Source organism: Melospiza georgiana, chromosome 3 (genome assembly GCF_028018845.1).
Source record: "Melospiza georgiana isolate bMelGeo1 chromosome 3, bMelGeo1.pri, whole genome shotgun sequence".
Lineage (NCBI taxonomy): Eukaryota > Metazoa > Chordata > Aves > Passeriformes > Passerellidae > Melospiza > Melospiza georgiana.
The window spans coordinates 52,423,656-52,440,875 of record NC_080432.1 but is presented as its reverse complement, the minus strand read 5'-3'; the positions used below and the strand labels follow the sequence as shown (position 1 = coordinate 52,440,875).

Here is a 17,220-nt window from a genome sequence, read left to right as displayed (position 1 = left end):
GCAAAAGGTTAAAAAATGTAATAGGCACAGCCTGTGGGAAAAGGCTAAGAGAACTTGTTTACTCCAGGAAGAAAAAATGCCTCCCAATATAGACAGATTATTGTTTTTCTCCCTACATGGAGTTAAGAAAAAAAAAATACATATTTTCAGTAAAGGGGAATAAAACTACATTTTAGCCTTATTATGTAAGGCTAAAAGTTAGTTCTATAACTGTAGCTGTAATATTACTGACTGAGCCTGGCCATCGAAGATATGTGAAATCATACCACATGAGGATTGTTTGAACATACAGGACTGATTTCTACACAGCTTCTTTGTGTCAGTGGATGCCAAATCAACTGGAATAAATGATTCCTTGAGATCTCATTCAGATTCACACTCCTACTTTTAAATAGGAGTCTAAGTAGTCTACAGAAGTATGCTGGGCTCCATTTTGGCTTTTCATAATGCAATATGCCAAAGGGATTAAAATTCTTCCACTCACACAGCAAAGCGAGGCGTTGTTGCGGGGTGTCATGTCATATGCTGAATATATATAGAAGAAGGAGAGGTTACCCAATGCTCTTCCTCAAACCTGCTCCTCTCTAAGCAAGCAATGAGGGAGGACGTGTGAAGAGAAGCTTTTTGTTGGGACTTTTTGGTACAGTTTTTGAGCATTTTGGGTTTGGTGTCTCATGGTGAGTTTTTTTTTCTGTTGTTTTCATGTTTTCGTGTTTGTTTTGTTTTGTTCTGTTTTAACCTGAATTCCTGCAGGGAAGAGGGGAAAAAGAAGGAAACAATGCAGCCACGGCACTGAGGGCTTGTTGCACAGTGTAGCTGTGCCCCAGGCTGCACTCTCAGCCCAGCTCTGGACCTTAAAAACTGAGGCTGCAAGTCTTTGGAAAGCACAGGAGATAACCATCCATTTTCACTATCTCTGGTGCACTGAGCAAAGACATAAGAATTTGTTTGTACGGCCCATATTTTCTTGAGATAGCATTAGCAAGGTTAGAGTTTATCTTCCCTCCTACATAAGTAACCTCTGCTCAGGTATGAAATAGAAAGTGCTGGTCAGAGATGGGATCTTAGACCATTCCAACTAAAATTATCGAAGTACTTGTCACAGAATCACAGGATAGCTGGGGTTGGAAGGGACCTCTGGAGATCATTTAGTCCAGCTCCCCTGCCAAGGCAGGGTCACCCAGAGCAGGTGACGCAGGGACGCGTCCAGGTGGGTTTGGAATGTTTCCAGACAGGAAAACGCCACGTCCTGCCAGCTCAGTCCGTCCCGGAGCTCTGCCGCCCTCACCGTGTCACCCGCTCCCTCCCGCCCCCATTCCCCCCCCGCGCCCCGTTTTCCCCTCACGCCGCGCTCGCGCCACCAGGGGCGGAGCCCCACGCCCCGCGAGGGGCGGCGCGCGCCAATGGGGAGCCACCTGCCGCGGCCCCGCAGCCAATCGCGGCCCGCGGAGCCGCCGCGCGACGCATCCCCGCGTGCTGCGAAAGAACGCCGGCAGCTCGGCCCACGGCGACCCCTCCTCGCCGCGCTTTGCGACGCTCTGCCCCCTCCTCACGGCGCGTTGCTTTACGGCCCCTGCCTTTCCCCCTGCCCGTGACCGTCTCCGCGGGCCGGGCGCGCGCGGGGGGCGGGGCCGCCGCAGCCAATGGGCGGCGAGAGCGCCGCGGTGACGGGGCGGGGCGAGGCGGGGGGGCACGCGCAGTGCCGTAAAGCGGGCGGCGGGCGGCGCGCGGGGCAGTTGTCACCGGCGGCGGCGGCGGCGTCGTCAGGCGGCCGGGCCAGGCGGGCGATCGAGGGACACCGCACTGCCGCCGAGACGCCATGGCGGCGGCGCTGGGCCGCAAGGCCGTGGACTATGTGCGCAGCAAGGAGTTCAGGGACTATCTGATGAGGTAAGCGCGGCGCGGGGGGCGTCATCGCCGAGCCTACCGCCCTGCCCGGTCGGACGGTAGGGAGCAGCGTTCGGTCCCCGAACCCCTCAGCTTCCCGCAGCCTCGGGGCGCCCCGGACGGTTGGCACCGGCTGACCCCTAGCGAGGTCGCCCTCGCCGGCGGCTGGCCGGGGGGAAGGCAGCGAGGAGCCGGCCCGGGGGTGTCATGCGTGTCCCGTCGTTCCCCTTGTCTCGCCCGTCGTCACCTCGGCCCCCGGGGGTGGTCGGGGCTGTCGCTGTCCCGCCCCGGCCCGAGCAAACCGGCCGTGACCTTGAAGTGACGCGGCGCGCTTCGAAGCTGCCGCGGCAGCTGCGCCCCTCCGTGACCTTCCCGTCCCGGCTGCGACAGCCGCCAGGGCCGCCCCGCCGCGGGCAGGCGCTCGCTGCGGCACAGGAGCCCGGCACCGGGACAGCCTGACACAAGGGCAGAGAGGGCTCCGCTCTGCCTCTGGCAAAAGCGAGCCTGGTCACAGATACAGTCTGAAGATCGGGTATTTGAATCTCCGAGTCCGTGTAAATAGGTGTCTCTTTGCAGAGTCCCGCTGTCGTGGGAGCGTGGCTTAAGTCATTCCCGGACAGCTCAGTGCTTGTGTCAAGCGTTGTCTTGCGTGAGGGATATGGCAGTCCGCACTGCAACTATAAGACTGCCTTAAAGAACAGTTTTGGCATACTTAAATCTTGTTGAACCACTGTGCAGGAACAGTCTCGGGTAGGCAGGCTGAAGTTTCTCCAGCTGACAGGCTGTTTGACGAACTGAACAAATAAAAATGGTCTCTTCTAATAAAGGTGGTTGAGCAACCTTTCGCTGTAGCTGTTGCTTGCTGTTTTGCCTACATCTCTTGCACCTTGTGTTTGATGTTGAGCAAGCATGTAGGAGGACATCTGTTTATCTGAGAAATGTAGTCTTGGCTCAAGTAGCAGGAGGTGGTATAAGGCTGCGTGGATGAGGGATTATAATGTAAAGCCTTAGACTTCAGGAGGATAGACTTAGATTAGATATTAGGAATAAGTGCTTTATCGTGGGCATGGTGAGGCACTGGAAAGTTTGCTCAATTTGTTTGGCATTCACAAAATCAAAATCCACAGAAACAGTGGGGCAAAAATATGAGAAGCAAGAGAACAACCTTGAAGCAAAACAAAACTCCAGAGCAGGCTTCTGTGATTCCTTTTGAAAGTCTTGAGGAAGCCGTGTAAGCTTGATAGATGCATATGAGTGTTAACATTTAATTGATTGTAACACTATTCATGTGAACCATGTAGATAGCCATTAAACTAGTAATCTGCTTCATAATTAGAAAAACAAACATCCAGGTGAGATAACAGGTGCTTCCTAATGTCGTCAGTCACTGGAAATATCTCTATCCTTGCCCAAGACTGAGAAGTTTAAAAAAACAAACTTTCAGATGTGTTTCACCCAGTTTTCAAACAAGCTGTGTATGTGGCTGTATCTCAGTAAAAAGAGCATGCCACAGGTTTCTGCCATTGTGGATGGAATGGGTTTTGCCTTGCTATAACCAAGGTACCTGCTTAATTTGTACTCCTGTTACTGGGTGTGTCATGAAGAGCTAAAGCCAGTTGCTCCATCTGCTCTGGCCTTTCAGCGTTGTTTCTTGCTCACTAGGAGATGAGTGTCTAAGTTACTGGCTTTTTGTTGTGTTTAAAATTTAAATAGCTGTCCATAAAGACTTGTCTGTCTTCTGCATGAGAAGAATTGGAGAGCTATCTTTTTGCATTTCTTCCTGAAGGTGATTTCTTCCCCAGACAACAGGACTCTAGCCTGAAAAAAAAGTCCTTTCTTTGCTCATGGAGCAAAGGTGTCCCAAAAGCTCTGAGACTGTGGAGTCTGTTCCAAAAATCAGCATCTAACCACTGCAGGGAATCAAGGCTTTATAAATATGAAACTCGTTTGTCAGAATTAATGAATTAAGGTGCTGTTTGGGAAACCGGTGATAGGCTTTGACCTCAATAGAATGACTTAGGTTACCCAAAGTGGTGGATTAAGTGCTCCATTATTATGGCTCGGGGCAATCAAAAACTTGAAGACATCTTTTGGAATAAGGAGCTTCAATTTCAGCTTCATAACCTGCAAACATGAAAGCAAGCAAAATGATTGCATGCTGCTTTGCTCAGGTGGATATGTCTGGCATTAGAATTGCATTATGTCATGGGTTGGCTTTTAGATCTTGCACAAAGAAGCAGAAGTTGCTTTTAAAACTGTCATTAAAATTAATTGTTCTGTTTCACATCTGGCTTTTCTCTAGAGGTGATTAATAGGGATCTGAATAACTGTAAATCTTATAAATACAAATTTACCCTAACTGCATCCTAATGCTTCAAAATGAGCATAGTAAGAACATAAGCTGTAGGTAGACTTTTCCTGCTTGTAAAATGCAGCAGTAATGTTATTTAAAACTAGCTGATTAGCATATTAAAGCCTGGCAGCTCTAGGTACTGTGAACCTGAAGTTGCTTTTTTTCTCCAGATTCTAAAAATGACATCTGTCACTATAGTCATATTATGCAAGCCAATAATAGTAGGCAACTGCATCCTCTTATTTCCTATCCTATTGATTTAAAACATCTTCTGAAAAACATCTAATAAAACAGCTTCCCTCCTCTTTTAGGACAGAACACATCATTCTAGACAAGCTGTCATCTTCTTGTGGTGGAAGCCTAAATTGCTTTGATCACATAATGAATTGCAAGGAATGCAAAAATCTCCTGGTAACAGGAAAAGAGGCATGGACATTGCAGGGTGCTGAGGCACTTCTGAAATGTCTCTTCCTGATGACTCAGCAATGCAAATGTTAATAGAGAGGGCTTTGAAATAGAGGTAGTGCATTCCCTGGAAAGCCTGAGCACTTAAACTGATGTGAGCTGTCTAGGAATTCTCTTTTAATTTAAACAAACTTCAGAGCAGGTAGCATCGGTAATAGAACCAAAATTAGCTGATCTTCAGTTGTCTTTAGTAAATCTTTAAACATGAGGACATAAAAACTTTAAAATAAAAAGTTCTCTGTGATGCGTGCTAGAAACTGAAGGACACACACCTGCTTGCCTTGTGTGCTCTGAGAACTGAACAATCTGCCCTTTTGCAGAAGGGTAGTGCCCCTTCCACTTAGGGGATGGCAGTATGGGGAAAACACGTGGTGACAGTTCTCCTATACTTGTGGAATGGTCCCTGGCCTACTAATATTCTTATTGCCAGAGTGAGGAAAATACATGCAAAAATTTTAGAGAACTAAATCTTTCCCACTGTAGTCTTTTTGGAATGAACTTAGTAATGATAGAAGGTATTGTCTGGGTTCCTCTTGTCTTGTCTAGACATTTATACACAAAACTGATACTTGGAAACTGAGTAAGTCCAACAGTTGCTGTTCACAGTTCTGAAAACACTAGTTCAATGTCTTCTTTGTCAAGGACTGAATTTAGTTCTTGGAAACTAATTTGGAATGGAGTCACTTCAGAAATAGATGCATGCACATGGGGCAGTATCCTCGCTGTTGGATGTGGTGCATGTGTTGCAACTCTCTTGGCTGCAGAGCTTTGGGGCTGGATTCCTGTTTCCTGGGAGAGTCTATGTGCCCTTGGTTTGCCCTCTTCTATAAGGATGTTTTCCACTCTCATGTGATTGTAAGGATAACCTTGTAAGACCTTAGCCAGAGCTGTCTACTCTGTTAAAGTAGTATCAGTTTGATTCTATTTTAGGCTTTTGCTTCCCCAGAAACAACTTACACTTTAAAAATTAAGGCTGACTTCTGTTGGCACAAAACGTGGTGACAGAAGACACATCTGAACTTGTTTAGTTAAGGTTTTATGAAGAAATTTAAGTTTACATTTGTCTTGCGAACTTCAGTCAACTGTTGCTGCAGGTCAGTTAAAGAGAAAACAAACAACAAGTGGTTAGACTAGTCAAGGGCATTGAAACAAAGCACCTTGAACCAGCTTGTAGTGAAGCCTCACTGAAACACGCATCCTTTGTGATTTCCTGAGTGGACCTGACTGTTCCCTTACCATAGCTATTTATAAAATGGCCATCTAAGAACATGGAAATCATGGTGAGGGAAGTGATGGTTACAAAGTGTTCTGCAACTCAGGCTTTCTATTAGCCTACCTATTTCTCATAAGAAGTGCCTTCTTGTAAGTCATAAATCACAACTAAGTCTTGTCAGTACCTTTATTAGAAAGAAGGTGTTTAAAAGTTAGTAAGCTTTTGTTATCAGCAAACAATATTAAATGTATGCTGTAGTCTATCTTTTGTGCATAGATCATTAAGTTATTACCTAAATTGGTACCTGGATTATCACTGAAATGAACCCCATACATGACAGAAGTGTAATTGCATATATCACTGAGAATGTGTTATAGCTCATGTTTGGTACAGCCACAGTTGGCCCAAATTTAGTGACAGGAAGATCTCTGGCAGTCTTTGGTTTGACCTACTTACAGAGGAATACAGAGAATTCCAAGCAACTTCAAAGCTTTCACTGAAGAATTTTAGCTGTTTAGCTTTGCCATTACAAAGCTTGATGTCTTTTGGCATCATTTAAAGTCGTTGGGGTGGGATCTTGGGTGCTCTGAAGGGTTGAATGTCTTCCACTGACCATAATGGGATTTTATGTAGCTGGGAAAAAGAGCAGCAAACACTTGTCACAGTGATAGCTCTTGTGGGAAATGGGATTTTTTTAAACACCAATGCATTATTTAAAGTTAATGCCGTGACAGCTTCCTGACTTGTGCCTATTTTCTATTTGTGGTATGCTTTTGTTTATGTAGATTATGAAAGAAACTCATGTATTGGTTTTTTTCTTCTTTCTTTCATGTGCTTTTTGAATGGAAAACGATGATGGTGCACTTGAACAGTACGGTAAGAAAAGGGAGGGGATTTCTGACTTCACATTCTTCCTAACTTCAATAACTTGCTGTCTTTTTCCCTTAGTACTGTTATGTACTGCTTGTCTGCACTTGAAAGGCATAATACAAACCTCCAGGAGTGATGCACTAGGAATATTTAATTGCAAATCTGAGGCTAAGATGACCAAGTCATCTTCAGAATGTCTTAAATTCAAGGGGCTTTGTCTTTTCCATGCTCTTTTGCTAAGGAGATCAGAGCAGTGTGAAACCCTTTATTCTACGTAACAGCAATACTGTTACATAACCAGACTACCTGGCTTATCTCTAACAGCCTTCAGGCCAGACCATAAATGTACAAAATAACTCATCTTGCACTCTTCTTCTGTCCTGTACCCTTTCAGTTTGCCTCTGAAACTGGAAGTGGAAATTTTATGCCTGTTGTACAGTGAATTGTAACGCTATGGAAGAGTGGCTCTTCTACCTAGAGAAAAGACAAACTTAGGGATGTATTTTAATTTTTGTGAGACTTCAAAGGGCTGCCTGCCTGGAGACCGTAAAGCCTGATAGCCATCTCAAGGTTCCAGATAAAACTCCTTGTCAGCAGAGAAAACCTACTGCTGCACTACTTTTGTTTACTGATGATTCTTCAGCTTGCACAGCCTGGATTTGAATGGTCCAAAATCTATGATGTGTTATTTGGTTATGTTCTAATGGCAGTTGATTAAGTAAAAATACCAAATTGATTTAATTTACTTTTCAAAACAGTAGTTGTCAGTCATATTCTTAAAAACTGCAACTGTTTCAGAGATTCAATAAAAAAGCTTATTTTTCATAAACTGCAGTTGTTCAAATGAGACCCCTAAAATGACTAGAAAACCATCACCAAGTACAGGTAGTGTCCCTCCATTTGAAGTTTGCTTTGGTGTGGTAGTACATTTTATTTACCATGTAGTCATGTAACTCTCCTCAGTTGTGCCATGTTACCTCTGATGCACTTGAGAGGCTTTAACCACTGCAGATGTCAGTTTTCCTATCACTAGGAATATAGCACACAAATGCTTTTACTCTGATCTTCAGAATACTGTTATATATCTGAATTTGCAGAAATACTATTGCTCTGAAATGGAACTATTGTGTGTGTAACTTAAACTCGCTTTTTTCTATTTAAGTTTCTTCTATTGCAACTGCAGGAAGCAAGTGTGGCTTTTAGTCTGGCTGCACTGTTACAAGCAAGACTGGCAAGATTATCTTAGAATGAAAATTGCAAAAAATTTAAATAACAATAATATAATTCCTGATAACTCCAAATCATTAAACATGTTATAGTTACAGGAAGTGTCCAAAGAATGGATATAGCTGGAATCTGCAAAGCTTTTTCTTGTGAGGTGCATCTCTTTTGTTGTATCTGGCCAAGTTACTTCTGAGAATGAGTTTCTACTTAGAAGAAGCTGAGGCAAATACTGTGTGCATCTTGTGTGGAAAGAATTCTGGTGAAGCCTTTTTGCTCATAACAGAAGCAGAAATTGAACTTAAGTCATTATTTTGCTCAGTTTAGAGTCTTAGATAATTCTCATCAAAATCAACTTGTCAGTTTTTCTGATTTGATCCTTTGCACTTCTTGTCTCTATTCTATCTGTGTACACACCTGTTGCTAACTGCTCTCCTCTGACATTTGTTGAATTACTGAGTTTTAAGTGATCACCAAATAGATTCAGCAATTGCAGATGTAGCTCAGGGTAAAGTTTGCTTTGCTTGCTGGCCCCGTTCTATCAAAAAGAGGGTGTAAGCACTCACAAGATGCTCGCTGAGCTTTTCTTCATCCTCAGCATTAAATGAAAACACCTTCAGTTCTTCACTTCATCAAGTCCTTACATTTTCATTATATTTTTGAGTAGCCTTAATTGAAAGAGAGAAATGCTATTTCTCTGTGCAGAAGTGAGCTATAAATCTGACAATACCAATCAGGTGGTTAATGACTGCTAAGCTATAATTCTATTTCAGTGGCTCTAGATAGTTCCTCTCTGATCTGAAAGAAGATCCAGAGTAGGTTCCTTTACCTTTCCTTCTGAAGAGTAGATGCCACTAAAAGAAAGGTTTAGTTTCTCTCTTACATTAAAAATAGTCTGTATTTTCTTGGAATTTTACCAATAACCCTCCCTTCTAGTTTTGTGTGACCAAGAAAAAAACTGTAAGACTACTGCAGGTGAATTTTGTTTCTGTTTAACTTGATATTTGTTTTCCCTCTTCACAGCACTTTTGGGGGCCAGTTGCCAACTGGGGTCTTCCTGTTGCTGCTTTTAATGACATGAAGAAATCGCCAGAAATTATTAGTGGCAGAATGACATTTGGTAAGACCTGAGACAAACTTCTTGTTAGGAAACTGACTCCAGAACACAGTTTCTGTCGTTTAAGCAGTGATATGTTATTAGTTGTCTGCAAATTTGTGATCAAAGCAGATGTAGATATCAAATATCTTGTTACATAACTTTAGATGCCATTTAAATTGAAGTACTGAAAAACTGCAGGGCTCTTTTTTGGAAAGCTTTCCACTAATTTGGGAGGGAAGAGTGAGGCAGTTCTTGACCCTTAGCAGTTTTCAAGACCAGATTGTCTCCTGAAGTGTAACTTGTATTATCTTAAGCTATTGCACATACTTGTTCAAAATGTATCTTTGCTCAGTTTTATTCTTTGTATAAAGAACAATGATCCTTTGTGGTTAGTGTGAGATTTAAGTATTTATCAGCACTGACAAAGTGAAGAATGGTTATGATTGGTCAGGGTGCAAGAAGCAGCAAAGAAAGCTTTAACTCCTTGCAAAGTAGTTGTCTATAGGAGACTATTGTGACTTCATTTTTAATGAAAAAATTATTTTTAAATGCAATAATAAGCAATATTTTTCCACCTCTCTTTAGAACATGTATAGTTTTTGCCTAGATGTCTGTCTCTATGTTCAAATTATTTTCTAGGATTAGAAATCTTGCAGTTTTAATTTATTAGTTTAACTTTGGCATTATATCTCTTCCTTAATTCACTGAACTTAATTCTGAGTAATTCTTCTTCCCACAAGCAAAATACATTTGGCTTAAGAAATTTTATAGTCCCATTATCATTAGGCTCTGCTTAGAGTAATTCAGTCCCTTAACCAGCTTACTTGAGACAGAAGAATAGTTTAAATAGTCTCCAGTACAGCAAAATTGTTTTGCAAATAGTGTTTTGGAGGCAGCTACCCAGCTCAGCAGTGTTGAGACACTTTTTTAAATTTTTGCAGGTATATATAGTTTGTGTGTACAGAAGCAGGGGGATGAAAAAAGAATATTTGTACTTTTAAAAAGACTGTTTTCCTTGAACAATTAATTTACCAATTTTTCTTTAAGCCTGTCAGAACGGGAATTCTTGGGTTGTAGTTTCCTATATTTAAATTATGGTAGGAGAGCAGATCAAAATAGTTTCTCATCTTTCCGGAAAGCAGATAACAAAGCTTCATGTTTCTGAATGTTCATGATTCCCTGGACACTGAAAGCTCCTGATCTTAAAATGTACCCAGAAAGAACTCTATTTAAGTGATTAGTGTCTTTAAAAATACTTTGTCTTAGAAATTGTCAGAATAGTAGTATATGACAGACTATGTCTCATTGAGGTAAACTCCTATTTTCTGGCTGAGGTAATTTAGATAATAAACTAATAAGACTTCAGTTGCATCCCAGGATAGTGTATGAGTAAAATGAATTTTTATGGAAAGCTGCAGCCATGTAGATTTTTTTGTGTAGTAGAAGTGGGCACTGTTTGGTCTTCTTGCATTGGATCCTCAAAGTTTGTAGGGTGGTTGGAAAACTCATAAGCAGCAAGAAATCTTCTGCCTGTCATTACATTTTACTAGTAGGAAAATTGTGACTCAACAAAATGCAAATATTTACAGTCTCTTAACAAGATCTATCATCCTTTGCAGCACTGTGTTGTTACTCCTTGACTTTCATGAGATTTGCCTACAAAGTGCAGCCAAGAAACTGGCTTCTTTTTGCATGCCACTTCACTAATGAAATTGCACAACTTATTCAAGGAGGACGACTGATCAAATACAGGCAAGTCACATTTTTAAATGGGGAAGTCATAAACTGATGGCTCCTGGAATACTCTGTTAGTGATTTTTAATTGTGGTGCTAAGCTCTGCGTGGTTTCTGAACTTGTTTGACTTCATTACCTTTTGCAAACCTGTTAACAAGCTTGTCAGTAGGCAGAACTTTCTACTTTGCACCTCCTTTGAACCTTCTGAGGTCTGAACACAGAAAAGGCAGGAAGCCCTTGTGGTCGTGAGGGAGTGCAGACAGGGCCTTCAGCAGCTGCTGGCTGTTTTGGGGTTTTTTGTGCAGTCTGTTGGTAACTAATTCCTGAGATGGAAAACATCCATAAAACTGTGAAGGAGGTGTACATCTGGAAGAGAAGTCACACAAAACCTATCAGAGCTGACTGTTCCATACATGAGGTGGAGCCAACTGAGTGTGCCTGGGGAACAGACTGTGATCAGTGTCACACTCTGGTTGTGTAGCAAGCAGTGCAGACACTGCCCCAAGCAATCCTGGTGATCAGGATTATGGCTTTTCTCTCTTCTGCCCCGGGAAACTACTGTGGAGCAATAGAGAATGAAACCTTCTGAAATGTAAATTAAAAAATGAGACTGGTCAGTAACTTATGCAGAGACACGTCTACTTGCAGTTTTGCACCAACAGCAATTGTATTTCAATATTCACTCTTACAAAAGCTGTTTTTCTTTTGGCAGGCTGGAGAAAAAGAACTAAATCTATTACTTGAAATGAGCCAGGGAATGTATTCATCCTGAATGACAACCAAGGAAGACATGCCATCTACAGTTGCTGTGACAATTACAGTGGGGATGAAACAGAAACACCCATTATGAATATGACCCCACCAAGAATTCTTCTAATAATATTTTTATCTTGCCTTTTAAAAAGTACATTCAGTGATGTAAACCATTACATTTAAAGTATTGCTGCCTTACTGATCTTTAATAACTACCCTTTTAATAAAACATTAGCCACCCAAATAACAAGCAATATTTGAACACCAACTTTTTTATCTAACAGTGTACAAAAGTGGCCCATGATGGTTTGACAAAACTCATTTTAAAATCAACATGGACAGAGGTCAGTAAACAGAACTGTAGGTGGTATCATTGTTTGTATTAACATATTCTTAAAAGCCATTTAACTTGAGTGCATTCATTCCTATTCTATTTTTTTTTAACTTAAGCAGTGGCTTGCTGATCTACAAGAACAAATGTGTAGATAGGCAGCCTGAGGTGAGCAGCCATCCCCCTTCCCTCACTGCATGCCTTTTCTCAGTAAAGAGACTTCATTAACATCCATTTTATGTCGCACACTATTTAAAGAAGGCTTGGGAAAACAAAAGCATAGCACTGAATGAAGGAAGGCAACAAAGCCTGATACTGTTCTTTAAGAAGTTCTAAGTGGATTTTATTTTTTCCTACTGTTTGAGTTATTCTAGATGTATGTAATTCTTACACAGGCAAAAACTGAACTTGTTTGGAGTCTAAGATCTGAAAGATGCCAAGTGCCTTTCAGTAGTTTTTGACTTCATTGTGAGAGTGGTTTTTCTGCATGATCTGCCTGAAAGTTACATTGCTGTAAAGCTAAAATTGACAAAGAATGTGAGAACATATGTTCAGATTTTTTTTCAGTGCAGTGTTTTTGAACAATAAACATATTCCAAATGGCAATAAAACTCTTGAATACCTGGAAAAGTTTTGTTTTTCATACTGTGGTAACAGACCCAAAAGTGAAATTTTATTATGGAGTGTCACTTTATTACTGCAACATCATGAAGCAAATCAGGCCGAAAAAGTAAATGGTATGTACTGAATTTAGGTAAGTGTCCTGTGGATCCCAGTACCTAAAACTTCTTCCCCAGCAGCAAAAAGTGTGTGTGTGTACTTAGACTTAGTAGTTCTAGTGTGATAGGCAGGGTTGAATTCAGAGCTCTCATATAACTAAAGTCAGTATTAGCTATTATCTTGTAATTAGAGCAAGTCTTAATTGACCATCTTCTAAATCTATTGTGACGGTAACTTTTTTTGATGGACATAGATGCAAATAGGGCACATCTGCTGGATGGCTAAAACTGGTACTGCCTGCTGCAAAAAGCTGCCCCTTCAGTACTGCTGTTTTGTCACAAAAGTAGTCATCTCCCTATCTCCTGGAATAGAAGCACCATTAGACTTCTGTACAAATGAGTAGTGAGACACGAGCAGATAAGGACAGCTGATTATTTTGGCACCTTATAGTTATTATATTACTTCTGGAGGGAAAAATAAGCTACAACTGAGTTTGATCTTCATTGGTGTGAAATGTTTTATGCTGCTCTTGCATGAAGCTTGCAGTGCAGGCTGTACTCTACTCTCACCTGCTTTGATCAATGTTCATAAGCTCTGATTGTCTTAGCTCCTTTACCCAGAGGATACCATTTGCAGGAGTCCCTTCTCTCATTTTCCTGGTAGTTGCACCATACTTTATTTCCTTCTATCTTTCTCCTTCTTTCTTCCTCTTATCCATTCAGTGATAAGGCTCAAATTCTTTCATACTGGACTAGAGCAAGAGTGAATTGCAGGTGGAAAGTGGGCTTTACCCTGCTTTAACTAGATGTTAAACCAGGGATGCTTCCTGCAGCCCATACAAACTTAGAAAAGGGGGAGGGTGGCAACAAACCATTTTTTGTGGGACTTGAAGGGACCTGGCCCTGTTTGGGAAGGGAAATCCAGTGTGGACTGGATTTCCACTGCCTGTCAGTCTGCCTAGTGACAAAAATAGTTTATATGGGCAGAGTGCCACCAAGTGGCTCTGGCCTGTGTCAATCAAAGCATTAATTGTCAAGCTGTTTACATACCATTTCTTTGTTTAAAGGTGCTGGGTGTAAGGGGATCACTGCAATATTACTAAAAGGAGTTCTTGAAATAATTAATTCTAGGATTAGTCAGCACCCTACTCCTCGGACGCAAAACACTGCAACACATTGGCATATGGCTGTTTTAGGATGGGGCTGCTTGGGATAATCCAAAGAGGAGAACAATAGCTTAAAGAGGACTGGAGATGGTGTATTCTTGAGTTTGAAAACCTTAATGGTACTTCCTTTTGTTCTTTTCTTACTCCCCTCAGGTAGCACTGGATGAAAGAATGGGGCTATGTGAGTTTCACTGATTAATTATAAGTTAGAGCTCAGTATTTGCTTTGGATTTATAAGATTATAGGGCTTGTCTGTACTTGCTATTGTTCTGAAATACCTGCTCGGTTTTAATTTCACAGCTTGGTTTAATAACAACTTTCATCTGTCGGATATGTCCTGTCACTAGAAACCTGTGCTGCTTTGCTCCCAGGCACTGGCCTGTGTGTTCTGCTTCTGTTCCACCACAGCGAGCTGGGAACCACGTGGCCTTTCCTCTCTTGGTGCAGTGGTTACTGCTATAGCAACAGCTGCTGTCTTCTTTCGTGTCTTCAGACAGGAAAGAATTTCTCATCTTTCTGAGCAAGTCCTGCTACACTGCTGGTAAGGAATGCAAGGCCCTTAGGAATTCAAGTGGGAGAGAGTACCAGCTAAGCTCTCAGTCTGTCCCTTCCCCCTTTCTCCCCAGTTTGAGCTGGAGATATCTTCAGTCACTTTCAAAAGGGAAGACTTAAGACTAACTGACTATGGCATCAAATTAGCTCACAATCTCTTCTGCTATTGCAAGATTGAGTGTCCTTGATCTTGATGATTTATGATTCAATGTGGAAATAATTTGGTGGCATGATAATTACATGACAGAAAGCAATAACCATAATTGTGTGGTGAGAAGAGAGGGAATTACTTTGCAAGGATTCTTTAATGAATGTAATGATGTAGTAACACCTACTGATAGTGAATTTTGTTCAACCTCACACAACTGTCTCATGTTTTATAATCATTTTAGCCAATGCTGATGTATATGGGTGGTGGGGTTGTTTTGGGGGTTTTTGGAGTTTTTGTTTGGGGGTGTTTTTATTATTTTTGTTTTATTTTGGAGGATTTTTACTTCTAAGGCTTCTGTATAAAGTGAATGTTCCCTACTCTAAAACCAGCAGAAAAATCTCTTGGCCCCAATGCTACCAATGCAGCCTGCCAGCTCTCAGAGAAAACCCATTTATGGTAAAATGTAGTTCTCCACAGCATTAAGGGTTACCTTTTATTCTCCATACAAAGCACAATGGTGTCATCTGAGTAAGGACAGCACAGCAGAGAATTGGGTGGGGAAAGTCTCAGTAAGTTTAGAGACAGAGGAGGCAGTAAAAAAAGGAGAGTTTTCTCCTTGGGACCAAGACAGGTTTTGACATGGAAATAAAGTGCTTAGAAAATACAGTCCTAGACTAGGACAGACCAGTCTTATAACTACTCCAGTGTTTTCCCTGAGTTCTTGCATGAATGCTGATACAAACTCTGTTATGGTCAAACTAATATGTAGAGCATCAAACTACCAAATGCATTTACTTCAACTGTGTGTGTTTCCAGTGAACATGAATCTGTATTACACTGGTATGGATGCAGACACAAGTAATTTCTTTACATGCCAGTTCTAAGAATGTGAAGGCACTTAAAAAGATCAGGAATAAAAATATGAGATAGAGACAAGTAATAAAATAACCTATTAGAGTAGTATGTTCATATCACTTAGTCCCAAGCCCTTAATGAATACAATGTTTCTTCATGCTCACCGTGACAGACTTCAAAGTTATCAATAGAATATAAAACAGTAATACAGGAAATATTCACAAGCACAGTTACCAGCTCTCTTAGGTTTTCAGGCTGTGTCTCACAGGGTGCCTTGGTCCTATCTGCATTGGGGAAGAAGAGTGCTCACTGCCTGATGCAATATGACTGCAGTTCTGCTTCTGCAGAGCTGGACTATTTCTGCTGCCAACTTACACAAAGGCTAAAAAGTTTGTTCTGATTAAGCAAGACATTGCTGCAAGTTTTACAATCTCTATAAAGTAGAAAGGCAATCAGTCTGGTGTTTAAAATTAGGCAATTTCTTTATTAATTGTGGAGAAATCTGTCTCTCCTTGCCCAACCCCTTTCTGCTTTTGCAGATCTAATACCTACCAGTGCACTGCATTTAGTCACTGTGGTAGCCACTTAAAAATAACCAGTGTCCATTGTATCAACTCAATAGCAGCCAGAAGGCAGAAATATTGGTTTTCTGGATAACCTGCTCTGAGTGTCATCACTGGGGTCCTGCTCCTTCCAGATCATCGCCTCTCTTTATCACATGGTCTAAGCCTGACCATAATATTGCTCTCTGCTTTTCCTACTCTTCATCCTTTCCCTGTCTTCCCACCTTCTTTAACAGCAGGTTTCAAGTAACTATGGCAACAAGGCTAGGAATTTTACGCTTATTCGTTTTGTCTGAAATCTGGGTCATGTCTTTCTCATTAAGTGAAACTTGTATGGAGATAACTGGTCCAAACCCAGCCTTTGTTGCAAGAGAAGGCAATGTCAGTTATGGCAGCACTTACATAGTGGCTATATTTGGTCCATTGTGTTAGGAAAATGTAAAGGTACAAAGTAAGCCACTTAAAATTTGGAAAGTATTTAATAATTTCTAAAGCATTTAGTACATAACTTACTCAGAGGAGAATCACTGCTGTAACTTGCTCTAACTGATGTTGATTTATAGGCTGATGGGAATAATTTCATAATCGTGTTTCTAGTCCTAAGGTATGTGTTAACTAAAGGAGTGCCTTCTCAGAGTGGTATCGAGTGATGTAGATTATATCAGTACCCTCTTTCAAGAGGAATTGTGGTAGTGTGAAACCTTAAAGTTGTCTTCTGACAGGACAAGATATTAATCTCCTCTAATCTGTCACTGCAGTTGGGCTCTGGCTGGATCTGAGATCAGTTTCAGGACAGAAAGATTTCCAGATTTTAACTTCAGTGCCAAGGGAGTAGCAAGATTATCTCAAATGTTCCTATCTTGAAGATTCAGACATACCACATCTCCTTGCACCTAGGATGACTTAAAATCCTTAAACAATTGCTATGTTTGTTCATGGGGAAGCCATGCAAAGCAACAATTACAAAGTACACTTGATTCTATGGGTCATCTGCAAGCAAAGCAAAAAGCCAGCAGTGTGATCAGTAACCTATCCATTACTTTGTGTGTCTTATACTGTAAGTTGGTAAACATCAGCATCAGCTCTCAGCCAGATTACTGTTAGTACCAGGAAAGGTTCAAACATTTGGCAGGGTATCCAGTAGTGTATCAGCTAACCCAAGCATCTGCACTACCTGATCTGAGTGTATGATGCCACACAGAGAACAGCTCACAAGGCTGTTTGGTACTTCCTTGCATATGTGTTGTTTTGGCCTCAGTAAGCCAATAAAGGCTTTTACCTTTCCCT

At 41.5% G+C, this 17,220-nt stretch overlaps 1 protein-coding gene across 1 annotated transcript; it reads left to right on the top strand.

Moving 5' to 3' along the window:
- Window positions 1-1,720: 1,720 nt before the first annotated feature.
- MPC1 (mitochondrial pyruvate carrier 1) lies at window positions 1,721-12,557 on the top strand. Its single transcript, XM_058020957.1, has 5 exons — window positions 1,721-1,890; window positions 6,791-6,794; window positions 9,033-9,129; window positions 10,728-10,860; window positions 11,556-12,557. The coding sequence occupies exons 1-5, from the start codon at window positions 1,820-1,822 to the stop codon at window positions 11,572-11,574; spliced, it is 324 nt and encodes a 107-aa protein (XP_057876940.1). The 5' UTR covers window positions 1,721-1,819; the 3' UTR covers window positions 11,575-12,557.
- Window positions 12,558-17,220: the final 4,663 nt, after the last annotated feature.

What these genes read in the sequence shown, in the direction of transcription:
- MPC1 (XM_058020957.1), top strand. Translation starts at nt 1,820, where the DNA reads ATGGCGGCGGCGCTGGGCCGCAAGGCCGTGGACTATGTGCGCAGCAAG. An exon ending in TAGTGGCAGAATGACATTTG is followed by an intron (nt 9,130 to 10,727) that starts GTAAGACCTGAG and finishes CATCCTTTGCAG; the next exon opens with CACTGTGTTGTTACTCCTTG.